Source organism: Cydia amplana, chromosome 27, assembly GCF_948474715.1.
Source record: "Cydia amplana chromosome 27, ilCydAmpl1.1, whole genome shotgun sequence".
Classification (NCBI taxonomy): domain Eukaryota; kingdom Metazoa; phylum Arthropoda; class Insecta; order Lepidoptera; family Tortricidae; genus Cydia; species Cydia amplana.
In genome coordinates this window covers 4,651,061-4,677,627 of record NC_086095.1, presented here as the reverse complement: position 1 = coordinate 4,677,627, position 26,567 = coordinate 4,651,061, and the positions used below count along the sequence as shown (strand labels likewise).

The 26,567-nt window shown below is 38.7% G+C and overlaps 1 protein-coding gene and 1 long non-coding RNA gene across 2 annotated transcripts in view; both read right to left on the bottom strand.

Annotated features, from left to right (window-relative positions):
* Positions 1-9,915, bottom strand: part of LOC134660417 (uncharacterized) — a 68,385-nt gene extending 58,470 nt beyond the window's left edge. Inside the window, exons 1-9 of the mRNA XM_063516157.1 lie at positions 8,301-9,915; positions 7,456-7,745; positions 6,538-6,624; positions 6,025-6,136; positions 4,170-4,289; positions 2,851-3,026; positions 2,214-2,291; positions 1,420-1,510; positions 165-367 (exon numbers count right to left, since the gene is read on the bottom strand). Of these exons, the coding sequence (XP_063372227.1) occupies positions 165-367; positions 1,420-1,510; positions 2,214-2,291; positions 2,851-3,026; positions 4,170-4,289; positions 6,025-6,136; positions 6,538-6,624; positions 7,456-7,745; positions 8,301-9,582 (2,439 nt within the window). The 5' untranslated portion in view covers positions 9,583-9,915. The remainder of the gene's footprint in view (positions 1-164; positions 368-1,419; positions 1,511-2,213; positions 2,292-2,850; positions 3,027-4,169; positions 4,290-6,024; positions 6,137-6,537; positions 6,625-7,455; positions 7,746-8,300) is intronic.
* A 5,279-nt stretch (positions 9,916-15,194) lies between these two features.
* On the bottom strand, positions 15,195-16,286 carry LOC134660588 (uncharacterized). The gene is made up of 2 exons (XR_010097895.1): positions 15,843-16,286; positions 15,195-15,448 (listed from the first exon to the last, which is right to left on the bottom strand). It is a non-coding gene; the product is annotated as an uncharacterized LOC134660588 (long non-coding RNA).
* Between the last annotated feature and the right edge of the window lie 10,281 nt (positions 16,287-26,567).

Here is a 26,567-nt window from a genome sequence, read left to right as displayed (position 1 = left end):
TGGTTAGCCGCGTAATATATGGCAGCTGATACTGAGGCCGGTACTAGCGGCACGGAACCGTCACTAGTGCAATTCATGTTGATACACTTGATTTGGTTATACGAAGCCAATACGGAACCAACACGGAAGCACTGACACAACTAAACAATTTTAAAATCACATACCTCGCTTCTTTCTTCAAAACGCTTCGCGCAGTATAGACATAGGCCTACACCTCTTTGCTGGTTGGCCGCGTAATATATGGCAGCTGACACTGACGCCGGTACTAGCGGCACGGAACCGTCACTAGTGCAATTCATGTTGATGCATTTGTTAGTTTGACGAGCTTTATCTAGCTCTACGGCCGTTAGTTTGCTTTTACGTTTGCCTGTTAAAGAAAATATAAATTACAATAAGCTGACGACTGGTCTGGCGTAGTGGGTAGTGACCCTGCCTGTCAAGCCGCGGTCCTGGGTTCGAATCCCGGTAAGGGCATTTATTTGTGTGATGAGCACAGATATTTCTTCCTGAGTCATGGTCGTTTTCTATGTATTTATGTATTTGTAAGAAATACGCGCCTACCAATTACCATTTATGTCCGCAAATCCGTAAGGCGTTTATTGAAATGCCTGATGATATCCTACATGCTGTTTCATGATTTAGTTATTAATAACTAATAATAACGAATATTACTATAATAAACAGGTACAGCGCTTATTTTTTACATGTTTATGCAAGTAGCTGACGGTCTTTCCACCACTATACAACCGGCTGACGGTTTTTTTAATTTATAATAACATCTAAAATATCTTTTGACAAAGTATCAAACGGGAGGCGATGACAATTTTTTTTGTACATGTTTCGGTGGCTGCCATTCCTCAACCCACCAACGGAGCGGCAGCTGACGTCCATGAGGGATCATCATACACCGTTAACCAAGTTATCGCCCGGGAGGCGATTGGTCATGGAAATCTATACGTGGCTCGCGGTCTATAAGACAAGACATTGTTAAAGAGCATTTATAAAATATATTGTATTGTATTTATGAATAATGAAGCGCTGGTGGCCTAGCGGTAAGAGCGTCCGACTTGCAATCTGGAGGTCGCGAGTTCGAACCCCGGCTCGTACCAACGAGGTTTTCGGAACTTATGTACGAAATATCATTTGATATTTACCAGTCGCTTTTCGGTGAAGGAAAACATTGTGAGGAAACCGGACTAATCCCAATACGGGCCTAGTTTACCCTCTGGGTTGGAAGGCCAGATGGCAGTCGCTTTCGTAAAAACTAGTGCCCACGCCAATTACTGGGATTAGTTGCCAAGCGGACCCCAGGGTCCCATGAGCCGTGGCAAAATGCCGGGACAACGCGAGGAAGATGATGTATTTATGAATAATGGCTTTAAGGAAAGTTAAGGAAGTATAAGGATGTGTGGCACTTACTCCTGACTTCCGTTTCTTCGTCGTCTGAATCGAGACTGAATATTTCCAGGGTGAAGTCTATTGAAGCCGTCGCTTCCGCTGCTTTGGAAGCCTGAAAAATAGATTAAAATAAGTTTTTGGCAAAAATTTCATTTTTGGTACAAGCTTTTATCGCTGACTACTTTTCTTACGACAGACAACTAATACTCATCGAGACAATTCTAAAAACCCCAAACACAATTAGGTTGCGTTGTTTCATCACAGAGTTCGTATGGCCACCTCCTGTCTCCATCATCAGATCAGCTCGATGGTACCATAATATTGCATTGTCACCCGACTTACATGTGTATGCAAAATTTCAGCTCAATCGGAAACCGGGAAGTGGATCAAATTTAACTTGCAAGATTTGATTACAGACCGAGAGACAGACAGACAACGGGACAAGTGAAACTAAATAAAAGCTTGTAATGAGAGAAACATAGTAAACATAGAGTGCTCACTCCATACGTCAGTTTTGGTATCAAAACGCCTATATATTATTTTCTTAGTTAATGCGACACATTTTTAAGTTTTTATATGTTTTCCGGTCTCCCAGATATTTGTGTATTATGTGCAATAAATAAAGGATGGCAAATGGGTCAATCAACTATTTCTTGTTGTTATTGTGTCCCATCAGCGAGGAGACAATAGTAGCATAGATTGTTAGAAGAACTGCTGCACCATGTTCTACTAACATGCTCAGTAGATGTCCCATTATGGAAAGGTCTTAGAACTACCATAAAATGCAAGTTTGGTTATGCCGCAATATGTCTTACCGGGGTAGTTTCTGGGATGACTAAAGGTTCACTTGTGGAGGCTGTCTTGATGGAAATCTCGTCGGTGTTCAGTCTCGTCTGAAAACAAACCTTTAGCTATAGTTCGTTTTTTTAGCATTAGAAAGAAGGCAAGCGATCCTGACATGTATTATTTAAAAATCACCATTGAAAAATAAGTCACAGCAAATATGTCATAATTGTAAATCATATACGATCTTTTACATTATTTTGCTTTCATATGTATAATATATAAACATTTTTTTTAAAAAGCGTTTTTCAATATTTTTAATAACAAGACACGTCAAGATTGTTTACCTCCTTTCTAATGCTAAAAAACCGGCCAAGTGCGAGTCGGACTCGCGCACGGAGGGTTCCGCACCATCAACAAAAAATAGAGCAAAAAAAATCGTGTTTGTTGTATGGGAGCCCCCCTTAAATATTTATTTTATTTTTAGTATTTGTTGTTATAGCGGCAACAAAGATACATCATTTGTGAAAATTTCAACTGTCTAGCTATCGCGGTTCATGAGATACAGCCTGGTGACAGACGGACGGACAGCGAAGTCTTAGTAATAGGGTCCAGTTTTTTACCCTTTGGGTACGGAACCCTAAAAACAAACTATAGTAAGGTACTCACAGGCTTATGTGGCTGTGGTTTAGGCAGCCCGCTCACTCGCACTTCCCCGTCTCTCTCCTGTATGTCTGAAGTTTCACCGGCAGCGGTCGCCATCACTTCTATTTCAGATGGAATGGTCACTGAGGTCACATCCTTCGGTGATGCTGGTGTATCAGCTTGTTTCACTACTTGAATGTCTAAAACAAATTTGTGTGTGAAAATATATCACTACATAGTATAAAACAAAGTTGTTTCCCGCTGTCTGTCTGTCCCATTGACGTATAATATCTAAGGACGGGCTAATGGGGCACTAAACATCGTACTAGTTCAGCGGTGCTACCCACGAATTCCAGCCAATCGTGCAGTCTAACGCGACTAGTTGCGACCAATAGCGCGCGTAATGCGAACTCGTCAACCAATCGCGTGCGTGATGCGAACTCATCAATCAATCGCGTTGTAGCGATTTTACACCGCTGTACTGGCCCCTGTCATGCCTCATTATTATTGCCCGTAAAGCCAGTCCCTAGATATCTATCTCAATGGTCTGTCCCTATGTATGCTTAGATCTCTAAAACTACGCAACGGATTTTGATGCGTTTTTTTAATAGATAGAGTGATTCAAGAGAAAGGTTTATGTATAATTTGTTAACCCGTGAGAAGCCGGAGCGTTCGCTAGTGAACTATAATAATATATGGATAAAAGATATGTCAACTATACAGGGTGTTTTCAGGAATCTGCTTAAGAAGCAAATGGAAGTTTATTATTAAATTCAATAGGGTATTTGACTACTAGTCAAATAAGTTTCTTTTTCCAAACTGCCATAACGATTTTGCTACTATGGAATTTATATGAAACACTAGCATGTGACGTCACAATCAAATTACCTACTCTTTATAGTTTTATACGGGTTTTAAAATAGAAATTATGTCTAAAAATAACTTCTGTCTGTTTCTCTATTAATCTTCTGGTGCTTTATTTCATGCATGGTGTAAAATAATTTATTTTAAATACAGTCAAATACCCTATTGATTTATTTTCAGACCATATATGTTACTTTCTTATTCAAAGCAAAGCCGGCGTGGCTCACTCCGCGATTTCGTCGCTTTGCTACAGGTAGCTAAAAGTGCATCCGTTCCACACCAATTTTGGGGAAAGCGATAAGTCGCGCGTGGCGCTGTCGCCACCTAGCGGCCATATCTGTGCTGATCGTAACAGACGCGTTTTGTTAGAGAGTGAGTCTTCTGTACTTAGTACTATTATTTATTCTGTGAGCAAAGCAAAGTAATGCATGCACGGTAACTATTTGCATGCATACAAAAGTGTCTCCACCCACCCTTACCGTCTTCAGAGGAGCTTTCTTCCAGTTCAACTATGTTGATTTCATTCCTGGGCTTCGATATTTCTAACTTCTTGGTCTTGCTCGGTGACTTTTTCTCTTCTGACAGAGCTGCAGAAGGTTCTGTAACAAAATTTAGTTATTTTTAAGTGGGCCATTTTGTTTAAAGTTGTCCCCTACTTTTTTTTTTTTTCAAAATTGGGATTTTTTATGTTATTTCTACTCAGAGTCAGGAGCTCTTTTGATCCTAATAGGAGATAAAAAGGGTCGATCTTACCATTCCGTGACCGCCATAGAAAGTCTATGAAAAATGGTAACGGAATGGGGAAAAAAACCTGGGACACTTTTTTTCTCCTATTAAGATATAAAGAGCTCATGATTCCGAGAAGAAATAACATAAAAAATCCCAATTGTGAAAAAAAAGTGTAGGGGACAACTTTAAATAAAATGGCCCAAGTATGAAGTGAGAGTTAAGACAGAGCTCCCCCAGAAGCACTCAGGTAGGATAGAAAACCGCGTGCGGTTTATTGCAAGGTCTGGACCTGGAATGTGTCCGCAACCAAGCCAAACTACCAACTTTGATTGTGGCAACATCATCCCGGCATAATGTGATGTGCAACCTATACTTAAAAGTAATGTAGTGGTGTAAGTAATGCTACACTAGTGGCTCTGTGAGCTGTAGACCTCGCGAGCATAGCTTATTGGGACCGTGCACGATGAAAGCGCCACACAGCGGTTTGATCAATCAACAATACAAAGATTTTAATTTATAAAAAAAAAATACGAAGTTTAAGTGAAAAAAAAATACAAAAAGTTATGTCTTACTGGGGATCGAACCCAGACTTTCTGTGTGAAAACAAAAAAAGCGGCCAAGTGCGAGTCGGACTCGCCCATGAAGGGTTCCGTATTTAGGCGATTTAAGACGTATAAAAAAAAAACTACTTACTAGATCTCGTTCAAACCAATTTTCGGTGGAAGTTTACATGGTAATGTACATCATATATTTTTTTTAGTTTTATCGCCGTAATACCGCCTAAACCAGCAATACAATTTTTCTGCATTTTTTGCCATTTACTATGTAAATATGTCTCAAAAAGAAAATACTCTTATGATATCGATACGACTATTTGTTTAAGCGCGAGGTATCACAACTCCTCCATTTTTGAAAATTTCCAAAAACGGGATCGACAAAAAAAAATTATTTACTCATAGAATCTGAGGGCCTACCGCGAACCACGTTCGACGTGTTGCCTCCCTGTCACACTTACGTACGAATTTACAAGTGCGACAAAGAGGCAACACGTCGAACGTGGTTCGCGGTAGGCCCTCTGGTCACAAAATTTCACAAGAATCGGTTGAGAATTGTGACCTGTAGAGGAGAACATCCGGAGTCCGGACATACAAAAGCAAAATGCCCGAGTCAAAACGTAGACCTTCGCTACGCTTCGGTCAACTATTGTACTACATTATTACTAGATCTCAGTACAGGGGTGACATAGTCACTGTGTGACATAACCCCTTAAAAAATATAATAAAGATGAAAAAAAAGGTCTTTGGAAACTGATAGATGTAGGTAAGTCACCATAGAGATACAAATAGCTTTTTGGCCTTCTAGGCTCATAATTTAATGACTAAAATATAATGTTTACACACGTTTACCCTGTTTTATTTTTGTTAGAATACATTTACTTAATTGAGGTTATTGTCCATCAAACTATCCTTTGATAGTTCAGCTTAAAACATAGAAATGCCGGGACATGCCCCTAGCCAGCCGTGTGAATTGTTGAAAGTTAAATGTAAGAACTTGACTTCGCATCGCTCGCTTGTTCGATTATTATCATAATGGAATCATTCTTACCACCATCCCTGAGTAGGAGCTGCCTCAACTTGCTGCTGGCTGCGCTTCCACTGTCAGATTCTGCTGGCTTAACAGTTTCCTTCTCGGCAGTAATAGTAAGTACTTGTGGTACCTGTCAACAATTTATTATTTAAAAAAAATAGAATACAATACAAATTAGTGTAACATAAATCATTGTATCAGATCTATATTCAAAATTTTGATTTAATTTTAAATGAAAACCTTTAGAGTATGAAATTATTTATGTAGTTAACTACTGTGTTTAGGATCGTGTTTAATTTTGTTATTTAAAGTAATTATAAATATAAAATATAAGTAAAGTAGATACGAAAACGACAGTTTGATTGGGCCAATTTTTTGCCCAATCTGTTTTGATTTGTACAAAACTGGCAGATTGGGAAGATTGCGTAGCCAAATGGTCTAACTTGCATTTTAGTATCAGGGAAAACAGATATTAAAGTTACAAGGTTATATAAATAGTATAAGAAATTGTAAAATAAATAAAAAACTTACTTCTGTATTTTCTATAACCTTTCCATCTTCAAGAAGGACTTCTACAGCTTTCAGTGCCTCATCAGTCGCTCCCAAGGTTTCTGGGGCCTATCAAAAAAATAATAAATAAATAGTTAATAATAAATATTATAGGACATTCTTACACAGCTTGACTAAGTCGTGACTAAGTCCCACAGTAAGCTCAAGAATGCTTGTGTTGTGGGTACTCAGACAACGATATATATAATATACAAATACATAAATACACAGAAAACACCCAAGACTCAGTAACAAATATCTGTGCTCATCACACAAATAAATGCCCTTACCAGAATTCGAACCCGGGACCGCGGCTTCACAGGCAGGGTCACTACCCACTAGGCCAAACCAGTCGTCAAAATTAATCGACTGTATTTTGAGCAGTGCCCTGTTTAACAAAAGCTTGTAACTTGTAATCTTGTAATACAAGTGGAAGGCCCTTTTTGACGGCTTTTGCTAGAAAGGGACTTCCACTTGTATTACAAGTTACAAGCTTTTGATAAACAGGGCACAGATCTTTAAAATATTTACCCATTTTAAACAATTAAAATATTATCATTTGAAATTGTTGTGTGCTTAAAATACAATACAAGTACTCTTTAGTCATTACAGAAAACAATACAATACAGAAAAGAAGACGTTAAACCACAGGCGGTCTTATCGCTAAAAAGCGATATGTTCCAGACAACCTTTAGGTAGCGGAAATTAATAAATTCAAGTCATGTCAGTAAGTAAAATACACTTCTTATTACCTAGAAAAATACACTTGTTTTGGCAACAAATTCTGGTCGCTTCCGTGGGAAATATATGGTAGATTCAAGAATATATTCTTGACAATGTTTATAAGCGCTGTATGTAAAAACCTGCCAGTTCTAAATTTGCATGCCAAGAAAAACTCACCACAATAGTATCTTCCACCTCATTCTGACTCAGAACCTGTTCTATCTGAATACCCAGCTCATCACTCGACTCATCATCAGGTTCATCAGGAGTCTCCGCAGCATCAGGTAATTCATCTTGGGTATCCATTTCAGGTAAGTCATCCTGGGTATCCAAGTCAGCGATGTCAGTTGACTCTTCTGCTTGGCCATCGTTTGATTCATCAACTTCCATGGTTTCCTTCGGGACGTCCGCTTCGGATTGTTGAGCACTTGAGTCTTCTGAATGCTCGGCGGTCATTTGATTGCTTTCTGTAATGTTATATTTTTGTTTCTAATTTGTTATATATCACTTATTATTGACTTTGTTTGTTTTGTAATGCTTGTGTAATTTTTTTTAAAGAATGTGTATACAGGTTGGCCAAGCTGTGATAAGTAGTTTGTAACCATATACCGCCAACAGGGGTGAATAGGGATCGCTGGGGAGAATAGGGACAAAACTGTAAATGTGATTTACCTGACACATATTGTTTCATGCAAAATATACTATTATTTTCAATTGAATGATTCATTTTGTGTAGGTAGTTATTAAGAAATTGTCAGGTCACATTCACACACACACATCACATTTAACTTTTGTCCCTATTCACCCCAGTTGACGGTACTTTAATAAATTTATTCTCGGACAGCAAATATTGATACTGAAATGAAATAAAGTAGATACTTATGTTTGCAATTGCAAATGGATTGATCATGTATAATTCTCACTTGCATATACTGATTCGATTTGATTAGAAAACTGTTACTTTAATAAATACTTCTGCAACAACAATAGATATTTTTAACGTAATGTGCTTAGTTGCTTACCATCATCCTGATCAAAGTCTTCATCGTCATCATCATCTTCAGGTTCCGCCTCCTGTTCCTGGTCATCTTCATCATCCATAACCCTCGATGACTCGGCCAGCAGACCAAGACTGTCTGTCGCTTCCTGGTCCTCATCTGACGATTCCTGATGATACTTAGAAGTTGATGGTTGTGCTTCATCAACATCTTTTGTTACCGTATCTTCAACATCTTTAGTTGATGGCTGTGTTTTATCAACATCTTTAGTTACTGTTTCTTCAACATTTTTAAGTTCTAAATTTTTAGAAGATTCTTTGTCTTCTTGATTTGATTTTCCTTTGTCAATAAAAGATGCTTCTTCTTGTACTTTTGTTAGTTCTGAATTTGCTTCTAATATAATATCAGCATGAGTTACTTTTTCTTCTAATGTGGTAACATTTACTTCATCAGGTTTTTTTGTTTCTAGAGCAGTTTCCAGCTCTAGTTTTTCTGTTACTTCAGTATCATTATCAATATCCATACTTTCTGTTCCAGCAGTAGAAGTTTGTTTTTCATCTGTCGATAACTTATTAACATTGGTTTCAATAATATCAAGTTTATCAATGATATTACTGACAGTTTGATCATCTTCTTTACCCTCCGTATTATCGAATGTTTCATCGGCATCATCAAATGTATCAATCAACTCTTGTGTAGGAATATCAATCATAACATCAGGTCTGTCCAATCCATGGTCTATTTTGATATCATATGATGATGTATTCATGTCAGTGGCTGATGAGTTTGTGTCATTTAGATCAGATTTTTGTGTCATTTGTGTTATTGACAAGTCAGCATCAACTTCCATGTTAATTTCATCCTTTTTAGCAGTTTCTTTATCATCTTTCTGACTGGTCAAATGATGAGATGGGATGGGTGTTTCAATATGTTCTAATTTATCGTTACTATTGTCAGTTGCATCCATTTCATCTTTCTGACTGGTCAAAAGATCAGATGAGATGGGTATTTCAGGTTGTTCTAATTTATCGTTACTGATGTCAGTTGCATCAATTTCATCCAATAAATCTTTATCATCAACATCACCTTCTGCATCAGAATAGATAAGTTGTTCATCCAAGGAATTAGCCTCAGGTTCATCTGGCATTATCTTAACTGCCATGTCGATTTTAACATTAGTGTCTATATTAAAAGTCTTATCCTCTGCAACAGTTACTTCTTTATTTAAAAGTTCTTCACTTGAGCTTGTGGGGATAGTCTCGGTTTCATTGTCTATTTCTTTTTGAGTTTCTTCCCCAACGTCCATAGCTTTAACATTCACATTTGAGTCAGTATTGAGAACAGTTGGGTCAGTTCTTTCATCAGTTACACTGTCAATATTATCATCACTCTTTTTTTCTGACACTACCAAATGTTCTACTTCTTTGCTGGCAGTATCAAGGTGTTCATCAATAGAGCTTAGAATGCCTTCGGTTTCTTTATCAACATCTTTTTCTACGTTAGATGCGCTATCTGTATCTCTGTCGAGACTATCAAGATCTTTCTCTATAGATGTAAAAGTACTTCCCGTATCTTTCCCCAAACTGTTAAGATTCTGCTCTGTAGATGTAAGAGCACTGTCGGCTTCTTTATCTATTGGTGTGTCATGGGCATCTAGTTCTTTGCCTGCTTTATTGAGGTCTATATCATCAATAGCCTGATTTTCATTAAGGTCTGCATCATCATCCCATTTCAGTTCAAAATCTAATTCACTGTCTACATCTAAGCCTTTCTCTTTGTCAGTAGGGAGTTTTTTCTCGATAAGAGCTTCTATTTCGGCAGGGTCTTCTAAACTATCGGCTTTAGTAGCAGGTGCTACAAGTGGGTTTGTACCGATGTCAAAATCCAATTCACTGTCTACATCTAAGCCTTTCTCTTTGTCGGTAGGGAGTTTTTTCTCGATAAGAGCTTCTATTTCAGCAGGGTCTTCTAAACTATCGGCTTTAGTAGCAGGTGCTACAAGTGGGTTTGTATCGACGTCAAAATCCAATTCACTGTCTACATCTACGCCTTTCTCTTTGTCTGTAGGGAGTTTTTTCTCGATAAGAGATTCTATTTCGGCAGGGTCTTCTAAACTATCGGCTTTAGTAGCAGGTGCTACAAGTGGGTCTGTATCGACATCTTTTAAACTGGAGTCGTCAATATCGTCTTTTGTACGACTCTTACCTTCAGAAACAGTAGCGGTAAGAGTTTCTCCCTCTTTATTGAGGTTTTCTGTACCCTCGCCGCTTGCACTCATGTTGGACAAGACAAAATGTTATTTACTTGAATTCACCGTGGTGCACTGTTGTTTCGCACACTGTTTCTGTACACATTTAGGCGACACAGTTATGTAAAATTCATGGACAACTCTAGTATGGAGTAATTAGTTGTTAAATTTAACACATTTCTGATCTATTTTGGTATAATAAAGCCAGGGGAAAAGGGCTATCGGCCATTAATAGAAAGAAACGGCATAACATAAACTAAACATGCATCTGTTTGACATTTCATAACTAGATGTTGCCATACAACAAAAAAATTAAGATACTGTATTGAATAAAAATGTTTTGAAAGAATATAGAAAAAAAAATATTTCATTTAAGTAAACTCTTTAATTTTATTCAGTGAAAAGTATAAATGCTGACGGTTGAGGATTATTATGGGATTAAACTGCTGATTTATTTAAAAATAAATCTGTTGCCAGCACTAAAAATATTAAGGTGTATTTCAGAAGCTTTAAGTCTCGTGGGAATTTATTCAATATAAAAAAATCTAAAAGCTGTATAATTATGAAACTTTGTTAAAATTGTGAATACATTACATATTGTATGATAAATTACGTATAAAAATATTTATTTCAGTTGAACAACCTTTTATAAAAAGTTAAATAAAACGTCCCTGTGGTGACACAAATATTGAGTCTTTGGCGGGAACTTGAAAAAAGTAGTCGGAAAATTTTCGCTCCAACTTTTAAAATTGAGATTTTATTAGTTTTATTCGTTTAAACGAAGTTAATTTGTATATATTTGATGTAAAATTTTGTAAATAATTATAGTTATTGGCTAAACAATGGCAGGTGACGAGGTGGGCGGGGAAAACCCGCCCACCCTTAAACGCTCCAAAACCAACGGCCAAGGCGGCACGGACAATAGCGGCGGGGGTGAGCAATCTAATAGTAGTAATAGTGCGTATTTACCGTACTTTAAACCGGACTACAAAAGACTATACCCTGAGAACTCGGGAAAATTAGAGTTTAAAGTGTTCGTAGAGCATGTGGACCCAAAGGACAAATTGGGAAATAAAAGTCCAATATTTCTCAACCACATATTCACAAGTGGCATAAAAGGTGTAACGGCTATACAGCGAGTAAACGCTAACAAAATTGCGGTTGTTTTCAAGCAGTATAATACAGCAAACAATTTTCTAAACAACACTGCATTTTTGACCCAATATAACATGAAGGCGTACATACCGGCGACCCAAATCGAAAAAACTGGGATAATCAGATTTGTGCCAGCCAATATCTCGAACAAGGATTTATACACAAAGTTGAGCTCTATTTATGAGATCATAGCGGTTCGCCGCTTCACGAAAAAAGTCGGACAGGAACGTGTTCCTTTGCAGACAGTGAGCATTACGTTCTTGTCGCATGTACTACCGGACAATGTACAGTACGATTTATTCTCGTACAGAGTCTTCGAATATGTGCCTCCACTACTGCAGTGTTTTAAATGCTTTAAATTTAATCATGCAGCTAAGGTATGTAACGGAAAACAGCGTTGCTCCATTTGCTCGGGTGACCACTTTTATAAGGACTGTGATAAACCCAATGAGTTGTGTTGTGCCAATTGTAGCGGCCCTCATTTGGCAATTTCAAAAGCTTGTCCTGTAAAACTTAAAAAAATAATGGAAAAGAAGACAAACATCACATATGCTTCTAAGGCTGAAACGAGAAAAGTTGAGTTTCCGGCTTTACTTGACAAAAATAAAACTGTAAGACCTGAAAAAACACCAAAAACACAATCGCAAAAAACCGTTCCTTCTACACCAGCAGAAACCCCGAAATTTGACATTAAAAAAGAATTGTTACAGAATACAGATTTAATGAATGCACTGGTTAGCACTCTCATAGAATTAGCCAACAAGACCGATTCTAACCCAATCACTAATAGTAGTATTAAAGATATGCTTATTAAAAACATTAAATAATGGATCCTACACACATTCGTATTGCTCAATTCAATGTTCAATCTATTTCAAATAAAAAACCGTTGCTAATTAACTTTTTAAAAGTAAATAATATTGATGTTTGTCTTCTTAATGAAACCTGGTTAAAGCCAACTACTGCTTTTAGAATACCTAATTATAATATTTACTGCAAGTATGGTAACAATGGACGTGGCGGAGTTGCTATACTTGTTAAAAATATATACAAACATACTTTTATACAGACTAACTTTTATGAAAGTATTCAAAATGTAGCGATCTCTATTGTGACTGACTTAGGGCCTTTATCAGTTTTATGTGTGTACTGTCCTCCAAACCGTCCACACATAAGACTAAATAGACTTAAAAATATAATTGAGAAATTACCAACACCTATAATAATAGCAGGAGATCTCAATGCACATCATACAGCGTTTGGTTGCGCTACTAACCAATCGCGGGGTAACACCCTGTTCGATATTATAAGTGACTTAGACTTATGTATCTTAAATGACGGAAACCCAACTACAGTTACTTACCCCAATCGAAATCCTTCGGCGATCGATGTTAGCTTTTGCAGTGCGAGTATAGCACCTATGTGCGAGTGGCAAGTCCATGATGACCCTATGGGCAGCGATCACTACCCTACTATAGTCAGTATATTAACATCTCTTGAAAAATATCAAATAAATGATCCAATAGATAAATTTATATACACTAAAGCTGACTGGAACAAATATAAAGAGCTATCAGAAGAGGTATTTTCTAATTTTCCTTTAAATGAGAATAATGATCCTATACAATTATATGACAAATTTAGTTCTGAACTTCACCTCTTAAAAATACAATGTATTCCAAAATTTACTAAAAATACAAACTTTATTAGCAGACCGCCGGTTCCTTGGTGGAATAAAAAATGTGAGGATAGTGTCATTAAAGCCTATGAGGCATTAAAATATTACAGGGCGAATCCATCTTTAGAAAACTATATTTCGTACAAGAAACTTAATGCTCTTAAAAAACGCACAATAGCAGAGGAAAGAACTAGTAGTTGGCGTAGTTTTTGTGCTTCTTTAAATCGATGTACACCTATTGGGTTAATATGGAACAATATTAAACGTTTTAAGGGATTAAAATCTAAGCAGATAATTAAAAATGATGAATTTATAGAACCATTTATAACTAAGTTAACCCAAGGTTGTAGTAACGATCCTAGCTCTATAGAAAGTTTATTTGAAAATAACAATGAGAATAATGAGTCTAAGTACCTTATTGACCCTTTTACTTGGGAGGAATTCGTTGTAAGTCTGCAATCTAGGAAGAATACTACCCCAGGCTTAGATGATATACCATACCTGCTTTTAAAGAAGCTGCATGTTAATGGTCAACAAGTTTTGCTGAAAATAATGAATTTACTATGGTTACAAGGGAAAATACCTCAATCTTGGAAAACACAATGTGTAATACCTATTTTAAAACCAGACAAACCTCCTAGTGAGGCCAATTCTTATAGACCTATTTCTCTATCATCATGTATTGGTAAAGTTTTTGAGAATATGATAAAGACTAGACTTGATTGGTATGTTGAGGCAAACAATATACTGCCTCCATTTCAAAACGGCTTTCGACGAGGTAGAAGCTGTTCTGACAGCTTCATATCTCTTATATCGGATTTAAAATTAGCTAACTATGACAAGTCACATGCTGTTTGTATATTTTTAGATGTACAAGGAGCATTTGACAATGTTGATCCTACAATACTTGTTAAGGTTCTATGTAATATTAAAATCCCTGGGAAATTATGCAAGTGGATATTCAATTTCTTAGACGATAGAGAGCTATATGTAAAATTTAATAACATACTCCATGGACCACGACAAGTTTTCAAAGGCACAATGCAAGGAGCAACGCTGTCTCCTCTTCTGTATAATTTGTATACTAGTGATATCGACTCATTTGTAAATAGTTCTAATGTTAATATACTGCAATTTGCAGATGATCTTGTAATATATTCTATTAATTCAAATTTAGATGTAGCTAAAGCACATATTAATAATGCACTAAATGAACTTTATGTTTATTATAATAATTACTTACACTTAAAGATAAACCCTGACAAAAGCAAGTTACTAATATTGAGCAAGGACACAACGAATGTAAATATTGTATATAATAATGAGATTATTAGAGAAGTCCCTTCTCATAAGTTTCTAGGTGTAGTCATAGATAATCATTTAAAATTTGACCTACATGCTAAGCACATTATTTCTAATTCTGTTAGAGGTTTAAATGTTATGAGATGTCTTGCCGGTATATCTTGGGGCGCAGACCCTCAAGTACTATCCTTACTGTATAAAACCCTTGTCAGAAGTCACTTTGACTATAGTTTTCTTGTACATATGAATACTGAACACACACATAAATTAGAAATAATTCAAAATAAGGCAATGCGAATAATATCAGGGGCAATGTGTTCAACCCCTATAAAAGCAATGGAAGTAGAGACTAAAACAATGCCTTTACCTGTTCGATGGGTGTTGTTAGCTTATAGATATTTAATTAAGATATATGCTAAAGATAACCAAAGTGTAATAAGAAGTATAAAGGGTCATCCCAGGATCCCTAAGTTAACAGCATTACTCTTACAGGTGGAAGCTAAGTTTTGTAATATATATAAAAATGAAATTTGGCCATGTTATGAAGATAGCTTTAATAGTAAACTTTTAAACATTACAGTATGCACAAAATCTATCAATAATAATACTGACTTTCTACATTTCTTGTCACAAATTCCAAATTACTATAAGTTATACACAGATGGTAGTAAAGCAGAGTCTCATGTTCGAAGTGCCGTGTATGATCCTCAAACTAAATTTGTACAGAGCTTTAGGTTGCACGATTTATGTTCCATATTTACGGCTGAAGCGTATGCTGTATTTGAAGCCCTGAAAGTTATAATAAGAGTGTCAGAATATAAGCATTTCTTTATTTTCACTGATTCACTTAGCTTAATCTATGGATTACAGAATAATCAATTGCATTATAAAGATAATTTTATCTTGTATAAAATTAAAAAGATGTTATTACAATTGAAAAACATTAATGTAAATATAAATTTTATGTGGATTCCATCCCATACTGGAATAACAGGGAATGAAGCTGCAGATAAAGCTGCTTATTTAGGTATTAACGAATTAGATGTAAGATGTAGTACTAGAATTCCACTAACTGATTGTCAAGCTTCTGTTAAGACTGATGTTGTGAAGATGTGGATAGATATATGGACCAAAGATAGAGAGACAAAAGGAAGATGGTACGCTAGTATTCAAACCGACTTACCTGGAAAGCCTTGGTATGAGAAGATAAACATAGGAAGTCGTAGCTTTATTACCACAATCAATAGATTGAGATTTGGTCACAACTGTGCACCAGCGCACTTAGCCAGATTTTCGATTATAGCCGATGGTACATGTCCTCACTGCCAGAATGGTAGCATTGCAGATGTTGAACACCTTATATTTAAATGCCAAGTGTTTGCGTTTGAAAGACTCATCCTTGCAAGTGAATTAAGTGAAGTGTTTGATAATAATGTCCCCCGCCGCCTCAACGACATTCTTAAAAACGTTGACAGTTACGTTCCGTTATACAAGTATATCAAAAATACAGCGTTGAAGATTTAAAGTGAAGTGTTTTAACAAAATTAATAGTGCATTCTCTGCCATTTAACTCTTTAAATGAAGTGTTTTAAAAATAGCAAAACAAAGACTTGGCTTAAAGGACTTGCATCCAGGCCATAACTATTAAAAAAAAAAAAAAAAAAAAAAAGACACAAATATTTTGACAGATTGTTTGGCAATTTCATTATAATTGCAAATTCTGCTAATAATGCGGAATTCGTTCCTATTTAATTAATTTTCAATTTAAACCTTCACTTATCGCTTTACTATATCTTACCTACGATTCATTACTATACATTTCCACCGAATTCACCTTCGAATCTCTAAGCACTAGAAAGTCTGTTTTCCGGTCTGAAAACCCATATTTACGGCTAATATTGACGTGTTAGTGTCTGTGTACGGAATACCAAGCTTGTTTCGCGTGACCGTGCGTATTTTCGCGATAATTGGGCCACAAACGCCTTAAATTTCACTATATTCTCAAGGTAACTGAATTGTCAGTAGGGCAGGATGAATAGCTTCCTATCACCTCGCATGATGGTCGGAGCGGCTATAGTCGGCCTGGTCGGGGCCGCCGGAGTGTTCATTTACGAACAAGTATACAATGAGAAGAGGAGGGCGATGCTGGGTCAGTATAACCTACAATAATAATAGCTGCTCACTATGTTTTCTTAGATTTCTGTATTATTATTTGTTGAAACTATAACCAAAGGAATGAGTAAGTTTTTAATGGCTTTGCCACTGCCTGTTAGACAGCAAAATCAAGCCAGACCTAACACAAGAACTTTGTATGGAAATAAGAATAACTGTAAACGCAAGCAGCAATAGGGATGTTTCCTGTACTTAAAATAAATTATTTCAAACCGTGCACGAAATAAAGCACTAGATAATTATTAGAAAAACTAGATAGCAGCTATTTTTAAACACAATTTGTATTTAATAAATCGGATTGAAATATAAAAAGTAGGTGAGTTTACTATGACATCACTATATTTGTTTTCATATAAATTCCATACTAAAAAATCGTTTTGACAGTTCTAAAAAAGAAGCTGATTTGACTAGTAGGAATGTAGCCTATTGTATGAACTCACAATAAATAATAATCAATGTATTAGAACAAATTAAATTATTATCAGAAAATATTTTAATTTGTTTTTATTTCAAGTAGACACACTACTATATAAATTATAAACTTTAAATAAATGTCATATACTAAGAAAAAGTGACCAAGGCCTCCAGTGCCCCAGGCTGGAATTGAACCAGCATCCTCTGCTATCACGGCAGGTGCCTGTGCCATTCGGCCACCGGGCCACAGCGGCATAGGTCGAATTTTTCCAAGTATATGCACTTCTTACTGAAGGAACTGAAGGTTTATTTACTGTAGGTTAATAATCAATGTGTAAACAGACCCCAATGTGAAAACCAGCCACAACTGTTTTCACACGTCTACCTAGACTGAATATATCATGGGACGCAATGCTTGTAATTTAAGATCTTATAATACCATATGTTCATTGTGAATAAACGATTTCATTTCATTTCATTTCATTTCACTTTTATCCCCATGCCACTCTTACCCATATTGACCATACTTAGTTTATTGTTATGTTATGTTGTTTCAGTGAGTGAGATGGCACGCTTAGACAAGCAAGTCTCCTCCATGAGAACAGAACTGGAGGCTTTGAGGGAACTGCAAAAGGAAAAGTAAGTTACAAATAAATTACATTTCAGACTACGTAGGAATATTTAATTACACAAACGGGTCTACCGCGATATGGACCATAAACAATTACGGTCTATATCGCGGTAGACCCGTTTGTGTAATTAAATATGTGTACAAAATACGAGAGTTTAAAATGTTATACCTAGGAATATGATGTATTAATGTTACATTTAGAGTCTATACTCCTTATCAGTAAACCTGATATAAATGTGGCCTAGTTTCCCCTCTGGGAGGAAACATGATAGTCTCTTTTGTAAAATCCTATTTCTGCACTAATACTTGGATTGTAAATTTCCATCTAGCGCGGTCTTGAGCTACGTCTTTATTTAAATGAGCTTCTTTTAGGTCTTTTTCAACCGTCGTCCACCAGGTGGTGGTGGACGAAACTTAACAAAAGCCCTCGCTACACGGTCGCCGACAAGCCTTCTAACCGTCTGATCTTGGTCTGTCCTTGGTCAGTTTTGGTCAATTTTTGTTGGAAACAACTGTCTACACGGTCCGTCCAGACCAAGGCCACGCGGCCTGAGGGGCTTGTCGGCGACCGTGTAGCAAGGGCTTAATTATAGCTGGTCAACCAAATCTTGTCAGTAAAAAAAGGCGCGAAATTCAAATTTTCTATGGGACGAAATCCTTTCACGCCTACATTTTTCAAATTTGCCGCCTTTTTCTACAGTCAAGATCTGGTTGACCGAGTATATTTCATATCATTATGTACAGTCAGCTGCGGCAGAAGCAGAGGCGGCGGCCACGGCCCAAGCCGGCCGCTAAACCCGCAGCAGAAGGTGACGTGGTCGACGCCCGGGAACAGAGCTACGCCTCAGATTCAGAATACTTCACCGACTACCAGTCCGTGTTAGGTAAGAACTTTGCCTTAACCTTTTGACCGCCAAAGGCGTTAACTGCAATATCAACCTTCGTGCATTATGATAAGGTTCACGATGACGCACCGCGCTGTAGGCGGGGATACTATAGCTGGTCAAGCAAATATTGTCAGTAAAAAAATGGCGCGAAATTCAAATTTTCTATGGGACAATATCCCTGCGCGCCTACATTTTTCAAATTTGCCGCCTTTTTCTACTGACAAGATCTGCTTGACCAAGTACAGATGTCTAGTGAGTCGCAACTCACGAAAATTGTATTGAACAACAATTTACAACTAATATTAAAGCAGAAGGAGTTGAAAATAGAGCTCCGGCTATTCCGGTTATATTACTAGCTGAAAATTGTTGAGCATTAGACTTTAGGGTCGGTGCAACATCTATTGTCAAGTAGCAGTACTGATAATTCCGCTACCCGATGCTAGATGTCGACTATGAAAATGGGTTAATCAACTTTTTCTTGTCACACGTTGCTATGGTTACGGTCTCCTGAGTCACTCTTAAAACTCTAGGTTATTCGTAATTAAATGAACCAAACTTGCATTTTATGGTAGTTCTAAGACCTTTCCATAATGGGACGTCTACTGAGCATGTTAGTAGAACTCGGTACAGCAGTTCTTCTAACAATCTATGCTACTATTGTCTCCTCGCTGATGGGACAGAATAACAACAAGAAATAGTTGATTGACCCAAATAATAGTCTTTTTGGTACCAAAACTGATATATGTAGTGACTACTCTATGTATTCTTTTCTCTATGGTATAACTTGCAGTTTCCATGTTTATTTCAGGCACAGACCATGAGTTAGACAGCGAAGAGTTCTACGACGTACACACAGATGATGAGGACGACACACTGCGGGAGAGTTTGCGAAACGGACACTTGCACGAACTAGACGATGTAAGTTACCAAAAGTTTTGATAAGCTTTCTTCTCTTGTATAGTACAGTCGCCATCATATATCGGAGCGGCCATGGTGTTCACAATATCTGAACAAGCACTCTAACACAACCTCTAAAAAAAAAAAAAAAAACACCTTGACAATAGACGCATGCTCAGATATATCTGATGGCGACTGTTTCCTAAATAAAAACTGTAAGTTGCAGAATTCACGAAACTTTATTACTGTTTTGAAAAATTGCCAATAAATAATTACATTTTCTTTATTTTTTTAGTAAATTTATCTAATAAATATCTGGAAATGTATTTTCGCGCTCACTCGGTCAACAAACATTCATTCTATTTTTCAATAAAATGTAAGGAATCGAATCATACCATTTGTTTTTCATTTTGGAAGTTAAAAATAATAATTAAAGTTTGAAACTCTTCAGTTTTTTTGACATTTCCATATATTTGTGACGTCCCACGAGTAAATGTTCCTTATGACATGACGGATTACGCTATTATTAACGCCGCTCCAATACTATATGCGACGTAAGCGCCAGCCGCCATAAGTACCCTTTTCCCGTGGAACGTCACTTTTTTTTTCTTTATAACTAGTTATTTTTTTAAATATCATCATGTGTCTTCGTCCTTATTATACGGTAGTTATTGTGTGTATACACTATACAGGACGCGTCAGAGAAATCGGCCGGGCGGCCGGCGGACGCCGCGTCCAACGCGTCCACCGTCACCTTAAGAGACAACACACCGAGGGTAAGCAAACTGTTCGCGCCCCTTTTCATTCATTATCATTCACATTCATCCATATCGCTCACTCTTTCTTTCATAAATATATTCGACCTCATTTTTCACATCACCCGCCTTTTCTGCCGACCTATCAAACCGCAAATAAAAAGTAAACAATTTAAATATTGGCATTGCTGTCATTGAGCAAAAATACATCGATCAATATAAACTATTATAAAAATACGTTTCGCGTGTGAATAATATAGAGGTTAAAAGAGAACGGAGAAGGAAGAAGGAATAACGAACCACATTTCTGGCGGCCGCCGAAACCAATGAAAATTACATGCAGGTAAGGTCGGCCCATTAATCCCATAATTTATTCATACATAGCCATAGCCCCATCTTATCTTCGGGCTGCGCTTCCTTCCGCTGGTCCTTCGTCATCTATTAGCCGCTCCATTTCTGGTCCTTCGAACCGGATTCTCTTCTCTTCTTTTCCCTTTTCTCTCCTCATACATTCATTGCGAATCGTTCTCCTCCCGCTCCGCCCGTATAAATATTACCTAAATTATTCTTTATTAATCGCTCCCGCAGTTTAGGTATTTATTTATATGTGTATTATTATTCTCCGCGCCGCCCTTATAAACTAGTTACCTAAATATAATTTCTTAACCGCAACCGCAATTTAGGTATACTTACGTTTATAAGAGTTTATCCTTATTTATAGGAACATAAATTGTTTTACCGCATACTTAACCCGTCTCCTGCACTATGGCGAAAGATACAAAAAAAATCGAAAGCGTCGACAGCGCGTATTATGAAGATGAGTTGTTGATGCTTGAAGCAAAACGCAATATCTTCTTTGAACTCGTCCAGGGCATTTACAATAAGTCGCTAGTCGTTGATACAGATGCAGACAGTCGCGAGAGTTTCCTTGCCGCTGCGGAAAATATCGACGAACTTCGCTCGGAGTTCAAAGAGGTTGTTAATGAGTATAATCGCACGTTGCTTAGGGCTAAGGCGGCTGCTGTCCCTAATTATCAGCCGATCATAGCCTTCGAAGATTTGTACTGCCGCATCAGGAGAGCGGTTAAGCGGCTACAACCAGCCGCACCGCCGGCCTCTTCGCCACCTTCTATAGTGGAGAGAGCCAGACCTTCTTTGCCAACGATGGAACTGATAGCGTTCGATGGAGACATACGTAACTGGCCGCTGTTCTACGCTAGTTTTAAATCTAGAGTGCACGACAATCTGTCGCTTACCGACGAAGAGAAGCTTTTCTATCTTATTGGGAAATTGTCACCAAAAGCTCAAACTGTCTTCGCGGGTATAACTCCGAGCGCTGAAAATTATCAGCTTATCCTCGATAGTTTAATTGACAGATTTCAAGACAAGCGCACTCTTGCCTCGACCTACATGGATCAAATGCTCAATTTAAAGGTTAATTCTAACTTTCAGACATTCATCGATAAATTCGTCACAGCTGCGAATGCGCTTAAAGCGCTTAAGCTTGATGACTTAAGCGACTTTATGCTTCTGCATATAGCATTAAAAAAGTTAGACCAGGAATCTCTACGAGCATTTGAAATGCTGCACCGCAATACGAAGTTGCCTACCTTTCGTGATCTGTCAGATTTTATGAAGAGTCAGTTTAGGATTTGTCAAAATGTGCAACCATGTACCGCCGTCTCCGCCGCCGTAAATCCATCGCGCGAAAAGGGTGTTAAGTCGTCTCAACCGCGTAGTGCCGCACCAAAACTACAAAGTTATGTCGCTTGCGCGAGCACTACTAAATGTTTGTGTGACAATATTGTCCATGAACATTTATTTAAATGTCCGTCCCTCAACAACTTAACGCCTTCCGAACGCTTCAAACGCGCTAAAGAGCTTAAGGCATGTGTTAACTGCCTTAGTATCAAACACCGCACCCGCGAGTGCAATTCCGAGGTGAAATGTCGAGTTTGCCGTCAAAAGCATCATACTCTGTTGCATTTTGACAACGACAAGGATGAAAAGGCTACGACGTCTGATGTGTCAAATACATCTGCGAGCGCCGCGGCTGAGTCGTCTTCACCGCCGGAGAGCACATCTTGTAACACGTCTATCGTGACTCAAGCACTAGCGGCCTCTAACAATAAGATGTCAAATCAAAACTCAACATCTTCGTGTGATACGGTTTTGCTGTCCACCGCAAAGGTTATCGTCCGCGATAATAAGGGTGGCACACAAGTCATCAAATGTTTACTTGACACCGCGTCACAAAGTAACTTCATTACTGAGGAGTGTTGTAAGCGATTAGGTTTGAATTTTAATAAAAAACCAAGCGCTGTATTTGGCATTGGGAAAACTAAAAAAATTGTTAAAGGGAACGCAAACATTAAAGTATTTTCGCGGTTTGACGAAAACGTCAACTTTGACGTTTCGAGTCTTGTGGTAGATCGCATTACCGACGACTTGCCGTCAGTGCCCGTGGACATGTCAACACTCACGCATGTTCATGGACTCCCTTTAGCTGACGACACGTTAGATACGCCCGTCGCAATTGATGTGCTGGTGGGTGCAACTATATTCCCACATTTGTTGCTACCGCACATTGTTAAAAGCGACGTGAACCATATGCCACCGGCTATTCAGACGGTATTGGGGTATATTTTAATGGGTTCGGTCCCTGCTTTACAGGCACCGCGTAAATATACTTCGGCATGTTGTACTTCCGTTCAGGACTCCATGGACCACCTCCTCAAAAGGTTCTGGGAGCTTGAGGTAGTTTTCGCTCCGCCCGCTCAAAGTCAAGATGACCTTGAATGCGAGGATTACTTTCGTGCTACCACCACGCGCGACGCTAGTGGTAGATATACTGTCGCATTGCCTTTCCGAGATGACGTGTTCAAGCTTGGAGAGTCGCACTCTGCTGCTAAGAGGCGCTTTCTTTGCCTTGAAAGGAAGCTAGAGTTATCGAGTATCTTACGTGCCGCCTATGACGATATCATTCGTGAATACGTCAGTAAGGGTTACATATCGGAGGTAACTAACTCCATGAACGCCTCACTAGCCATCGCGTATATAATTCCTCACCATGCTGTCGTGCGCGAGGACAAAACGACGACAAAAGTGCGTATGGTCCTGGACTCGAGTAGCAAAACAAGCACAGGCCTGTCGCTGAATGATGTTTTGCACTCAGGGCCCAACCTTCAAGGGGATTTGTTTTCAATCCTTCTAAACTTTCGCTTATTCAAAATAGCGCTTTCGGCCGATTGTCGTCAAATGTTTCTACAGACTGGTATTCGCGAAGCGGACCGCCAGTTTCAACGAATCTTATATAGATTCCGCCCGGCAGATCCCATTACTACATACGAGTTTAATCGTGTGTGTTTTGGCATGAAGTCGAGTCCCTATCACGCGCTCCGCGTCGTCCGTCAGCTGATTGCAGACGACGGGCATAAGTTTCCCAAGGCTGCAGCGATTGCGTCCTCCTGTACTTACATGGATGACGTATGCTTTAGCATTATGTCAGATGACTCGCAACAGCAGGATGAGTTTGTTGCTATTGCCGCGGCTAAGGAGCTGATTGATCTATTCAAATGCGGTCAATTTGATCTTGTGAAATGGACCTGCAATTCAGACGCCGTGCTACGTGAAATACCTGCTTCGCATCGGGCTTCCGTAGACATTGAAATTGACCCAGGGGTCTCGCAAAAGGTTCTTGGCTTATGTTGGAATAAATCTGGGGATTACTTCCATTTCAAAGTGAAAGAACCAGACTCAACGTGCACTAAAAGGACGATCTTGTCCGCAGTGGCACGTCTATGGGATAATGTGGGCTTAGTAGCTCCAGTGGTCTTATATGCAAAACTCCTCATCCAGGAGCTTTGGTTGATCAAATGCGACTGGGATGAGACTCCCCCACCCCATATTGTGGATTTATGGGAACGATTCCGTTCGGAGTTGCCTAAACTCAATGAAATCCACATACCGCGCCATCTTGGAGTAGTACAGGGTTGTACTATAAACCTTTTAGGCTTCGGTGATGCATCTGAGCGTGCATATGGAGGTGTAGTATATCTTCAGGTTCTAAAGGGAGACGAAGTGACTGTCCGGCTGGTGTGTTCCAAGTCGAAGGTCTGTCCCCTTAAAACAGTCTCCGTCGCGAGGTTAGAACTGTGTGCTGCGGTCCTCCTGGCAAAGCTCATGCGGAAGGTGCAAGATAACTTCGAATCCCGTTATAACATTAACGAGATCTACGCGTTTACTGATTCGAAGGTTGCCCTCTGCTGGATTCAGTCATCACCACACCGCTGGCAAACGTTTGTTGCCAACCGGGTAGTTAAGATTATCGAAGCTATTCCGGCCAGCTGCTTCTATCATGTGGCGGGCTTGGAAAATCCCGCGGATTGCCTGTCCCGTGGACTGACGCCTGCTAAGCTAGTGGATCATCCTTTGTGGTTCACGGGACCAGCTTGGGCTTCCAAGCATCCATCAGAGTGGCCTTTAAGGGAGCTCGATCGAGAGTCCATCGGTGAAGTGCCAGAGCTTAAACCTCTTACACACGCTACAACTACGGATGTGTCAGAGTCGCCACTTTATTCGCTCGCTCAGCGGATATCGTCGTGGTCTCGATTATTGCGCATCATCGTATACGTGTATCGCATTCTTAAACCGAAACCGCGCTCTACGGCACTTACTCGATCTGACTTAGAGTTCGCTGAAGGTAAAATTCTTTCATCGTTACAAAGTCAACACTTTAGTGACGATATTGACAAAATTAAGAGCAAGAAGTATTGCTCACCGGCCTTACAAAAGCTAAAACCGTTCATAGATAAAGACGGTCTGATTCGTGTTGGAGGCCGACTATCAAATGCTGACTTAGAATATTCGCAGAAACACCCAATTGTGCTTCCGCGACGTGATCATGTAGTTAATATGATTGTTGATTACTTCCACAGAAAGCATTTGCATGCTGGTCCTGAGTCATTGATGTCTATACTTAGGCTTCAGTATTGGATACTGTCGGCTCGTCGTGTCATTCGTGACCGCGTTTCCAAATGCAACACGTGTTTCAGAGCGAATCCACAATCGTCTTTCCCACTCATGGCAGACTTGCCGAGCTGTCGCGTGAATCAGGTAGATAAACCTTTTACGCATACGGGGTGTGATTATGCAGGTCCTTTGCAATACACACCTACTCGTGGCAGAGGAGTCAAGAGTCGCAAGGCTTGGTTATGCATTTTCACTTGCCTCACGACGCGCTGCCTTCATATCGAGATAGCGACGGAATTGAGTACCGCTAACTTCTTGGCTGCTTTAAAGCGCTTCTTGGCGCGGCGTGGCCCCGTCCAATGCATATATTCGGATAATGGGACTAATTTTACTGGCGCCAATTCTTATATGCGAGACCTCTACAAGTTTTTGGACGAACAACGTCCACATCTTGAGATGGAGCTCGCGGAGAACCGTATTGATTGGAAGTTTATTCCTCCCGCTTCTCCACACTTTGGAGGCGCATGGGAAAGTATGGTGAAAATAGTCAAAAATCACCTTTTCAAGGTAATCGGTACGCAAATACTGTCATACGAGGAACTTCTGACCACGCTTGCGCAGATAGAGGCTCTGGTAAATTCACGACCACTGACAGCCCTGAGCAGTAGGGTGGGCCGATATTGTATGAAAAGATATTTTTTTGCGTAAATCGTACCTGGGGGGGTCTAAAAAGTTGCTATTTTGTTTAAGCTCTTATATTCAGTTAAAAAAATGTTGATTCGTTATATGATTTAGCCCTCTACAGCTGCTCAAAGTTTTAAATTATTGAAATATTCGACGTCAGTTTCGTGTATGATTATTTATATTTTTTTGTAGTACTAAATAATAAAAACCACATGTATTGTATAAAACATAGTCTAATTATTTATAAATAAGCCATTTTTGTTACAAAATAAATGCATAATGTCGAAAGTTTTAGTGTTGAAAAACTTGAATTTTAACTAAATTAGCAGTTGTATTGTGCCTTATTGTCAAAAGATGGCATTACAGATCTGGATTTCAGTTTGGTCCGAATAAGTCCATCCCGTGCATTTTTTGAAGCCACCGTAATCGATGCTTCCGTTACAAGTTTTATGCACCGTTCTACTGCTTGCGTGTGACAGGGAAACTTAGAGAAAACG